This window comes from Buceros rhinoceros, unplaced genomic scaffold (assembly GCF_000710305.1).
Source record: "Buceros rhinoceros silvestris isolate BGI_N320 unplaced genomic scaffold, ASM71030v1 scaffold42536, whole genome shotgun sequence".
Taxonomy (NCBI): Eukaryota; Metazoa; Chordata; class Aves; order Bucerotiformes; family Bucerotidae; genus Buceros; species Buceros rhinoceros.
The window spans coordinates 2,094-5,873 of NW_010418916.1; the positions used below are offsets into that span (position 1 = coordinate 2,094).

The 3,780-nt window shown below is 53.5% G+C and overlaps 1 protein-coding gene across 1 annotated transcript in view; it reads right to left on the bottom strand.

Annotated features, from left to right (window-relative positions):
• Window positions 1-2,328, bottom strand: part of OGFOD2 (2-oxoglutarate and iron-dependent oxygenase domain containing 2) — a gene marked incomplete at its 5' end in the record, with an annotated part of 4,207 nt that extends 1,879 nt beyond the window's left edge. The window contains 2 exons of the mRNA XM_010138701.1: window positions 984-1,083; window positions 2,218-2,328. Of these exons, the coding sequence (XP_010137003.1) occupies window positions 984-1,083; window positions 2,218-2,328 (211 nt within the window). The remainder of the gene's footprint in view (window positions 1-983; window positions 1,084-2,217) is intronic.
• Between the last annotated feature and the right edge of the window lie 1,452 nt (window positions 2,329-3,780).

The following is a 3,780-nucleotide window of genomic DNA, read 5'->3' on the forward strand; positions in this document are numbered from 1 at the left end:
AAAAGCAGGCGGGAGCGTTCCTGTCTTGTGCTGCCTAGGTAGGACCACGTGCTTCGCTTTCTGCTCAGGCTGCTCCGAAGGGCTGGACCATCCCCTGAGATCAGCTCTGGGATGTATCTGTTGTTTCTTTATGTTGGTCCCTTGTTTCCAGGCTTCCCCACCCAGTCGGGAGAGCTGGCGCTGCTTTAAATGCCTGCTGTGGGTGCCGAGGAAATGTTTTGAGCCTAGAGGAGGGCGGTGAACCAGCGGGTCGTCCCAGGCCGGCTGGATACAGCCTCCTGGAAGGAGGAGGGTGAGGGGGATGTGGGATTCACTCATCCAGTGCCAACCTTGTGGGAAGACCAGACTTTCTGAGCTGCCTGTCAGGGTAGAGCCCTAAAGGTCCATGTAAGGGGAGCTCAGTATCGAGGTAAAACCGAGTGAAAGGGCTGCGTGGCTGGCAACCGTGCCTGGACAAACCCAGGAGCCCTGCACGTACACAGCATTTGTGTCTGTCTTTTCATCTCGAGAACGGGAGGCAACTTTGCAGCTTCCTCTCCACATTTTGTCAGCTTTTCTGATAGGGGGAGAGCTTCACAGATGCCTCCAGGGAAGCTTAAAACCCAGAGGCTGAAATCTAGACTGAAACTATTTCAGCTCAGACTAACCAAGAGGGATTGTCTGAAATGGTAAAGCACTTGGGGAGGGAAAACCAAGCTCCTCAGACTGACAGTGTTCCTTCAGCAGGCTTCCCCGCGGGGTTGTGGTACCACCAAAACGCCAGCCCTGCTGCAGCTAGAGCTGGTGAGACATCAGCAGACTGGGAGCAGGATCTCATCCAGCACGTAACCGCTGTACAACGCCTTCTCCCCAGAGACCCCTGTCAAGCAGAAAACATCCCGCTCATCTCAGCTGCGTGTCAGATTAGAGCTGTTAAAGACAGCTTGGAAATGGCTGACGTGTCACAGGGGAGATCTCTGTGGCTGGTGTGTTGTTTTCTTTACCTGAGAAGGACTCGACGTAGCGCAGGAGGCCATGGAGACCAGCACCCGGCGATGTGCAGTATCTCACGATTTCTAGAAAATCTGGGGCCAGGAATGAATCCTGGTGTTGAGGGAAGGATGATAAAAATACACAGAGACACAATTAGCCTGCGCAGTCTTTTACAGCCCAAGAGGGACATGGACTTCTAGGCTGCCACAGGGAAATACGTGGAGGGCAGGGAGCCAGGCTGGGTTCCTTCTGGCAGGAAATGCAGAGTGTAACTGGTGCTTTTCTTGGTGGTTTAGGTAAGTTGCTGCTTGCTCTAGGCTGTGGGTTTCTGCGTATAACTGGCCAGATTTATTCTTAGCGCGATGGCAAAGAGCCTGGCTCACCCCATGGACTCCTAACAGGTAAGTGCAAGGTCTTTCCTGGTAGGTTTGCCTTCTTGTCATGGCCTCAGCACAGCTGAGTGACCGTGCTCTGCTTCGAGCACGTCCCCACACAGACCGTGACAGACAACGACAGAACTTGTTACTACCGAATAAGGGAGCAGTAAATCCGAGTGACCCCGGGTGTGGTACTGCTGATCTGTGGTATCACCCAGCCTTGGGGCTGCCAAACACGAGGCAGTTCAAAGCGGAGCAGCCAACGAGGACCGCTACCCGTGCCGTTGTGGTGCCAGCAGCCTGTGCCCCCCCTCCACTGACAGTCACCAGGAACTGGTCTGAGGCTGATTTCTGTGGCTGCTCCTTAGACCTCACCAACTCTGTTTGCTGCTGTGATGCTTTAGGTCTGTATTACGAATGTATCGTGAGTCCAGCGCAAGCTGCTGGTGCCGCTCCTGCACAGAATGACCCTCATGCGGCTATAAGCCAGGGGAACCTTCCTGGAGAACATCCCGTGCCGCGGAAGTTTTAATATGCTACACTTCAGTTTTAATTCCATGCAGCTTCAGCCTGGGGAGGAGAAGAGGACGTCCTCCTGCGAGAGCCAACTGTCGGGCAAAACCGATCCCAGCCGTGCTCTGTACCTGCAGGCTGTACAAAACCGATCCCAGCCGTGCTCTGTGCCTGCAGGCTGTACACCTCTGGGTGTAAAACTGATCCCAGCCGTGCTCTGTACCTGCAGGTGGTACAAAACTGCTCCCAGCCGTGCTCTGTACCTGCAAGCGGTACAAAACCGATCCCAGCCATGCTCTGTACCTGCAGACTGTACACCTCTGGGTGTAAAACCAATCCCAGCCGTGCTCTGTACCTGCAGGCTGTACACCTCTGGGTGTTTCCGTCTGTAGCGCTGGGAGATGATGGCTTTGCGTTCCACTGACTGGTGAATTAACTCTCTTCTTCTCTGCACCTCTGCCTCAATCTACAAGTAAACAAGAGAGCATGTTGTTCGCACTCAAAAGGGGTAACGAAAACAGTCCCAGGAATTTGCTCCTTGATTTCAACCAGTCATTTTTGTTCCAGCTCTGGGAGCCAGAGCGTTTGCCTTTGCTCTTCTGTAGTCAAGACAAGTCCAACAATTACCTGGAAAGCCAAATGCCCAGGAGGGACTGGAGACACATTCTCACCACAGATGGCTTAAAAAACAACTGCTCCCTTTCTGTGGATGTGTCAAGCGGAGCTGCGAGGTTTCAGCCCTTTCGGGCACTCTGACGCCTCATGAATCACCAGTGGATGCTTTAAGAGCCTGGTTTATGCTCTGGCAATATAAGCATCGTCCAAAATAAAGGTATTTGCTGCAGGGAGACCGGATGGCTCCTAACTGCTCAGTGTTGTGGGACGGGCTAACATGCAATTTCGGAGGAAGCAGCTGTAGAACCAGCTGATTCAGGCAGCTCCTCCTGTTTAATAATCCCCCTGAGATCAGTTTATAACACTCCTTAGCCAAAACAGGAGGGTGTCACCAGTGCTCCTGACCCCTGGTAACGTGGTTAGTGTAACTAACACCATTTTACAGGGCAAGCAGCCGTTCTCTGTCACCAGCAGGCCATGGCAAGGGACACCTCCGCCATCCCCTGCTGCCTCTGAGGACTGAGTGGCTCACAGTCTTTCTCAGGATTCTGCAGTCCCGATTATGATGTTATATTGATACAACAAACCATGTGTTAAGATCTGGCCCAATCTGCAGAGGGTCCGGGTGATTAGAAATTTGAAGGGAAGTGAGGATCTAGACATCCTGCGTAAAGTGGTATTATAAATTCTGCATTACACCGTTTATTGTGCTCCACTGATTCTGCTTGTAGAATTCCTGGGCCATTCTAATTGTAAATTCCACACTACACTACTCATAATACCCAGTTAAGAAAACAGAGCTTTAATTGTGATTTAGGGCCAGCATCGTAATGCCAAGGATCCCTCAAAGAACCTGTCTGTCCCCTTATTGTCGGGTGACAGATCTCTGTCCCTGGCCTGGAAAGAAAGCCAGATCCCCGCCAGCATGTCCTGGGGGTTGTTCTTGTGATACCCTTCCGCAGCAGACCTCGTGTGAACGCCGCAGGACCCCGCTGATCCCATCTCTTGATGAGAGAGGGGTGCAGGAAGGACAGACCGGCCGGGTGCTGGGAGCCAGCTGCCTAAAGCCCCTCGGGGAGCGGCTCGGGCGGCCGTTTGGACAACGCTGAATTACAGTGTTTACTTCCAGGGAGTTGCTCAGTGTAAACACCCCAGGGACGGCGCCCAGCCCCGGCTCAAGGCGCCAGCAGGGAATTTCTCCCCTTCGGTCTCCACCCCGCGCCGGGTTTGATCCGGACGAGGCACCGGGGAGCTGTGGCAGTCAGGTCCCGGGCTTGTGGCTTCAGCAACTCTCCCCGGCCCC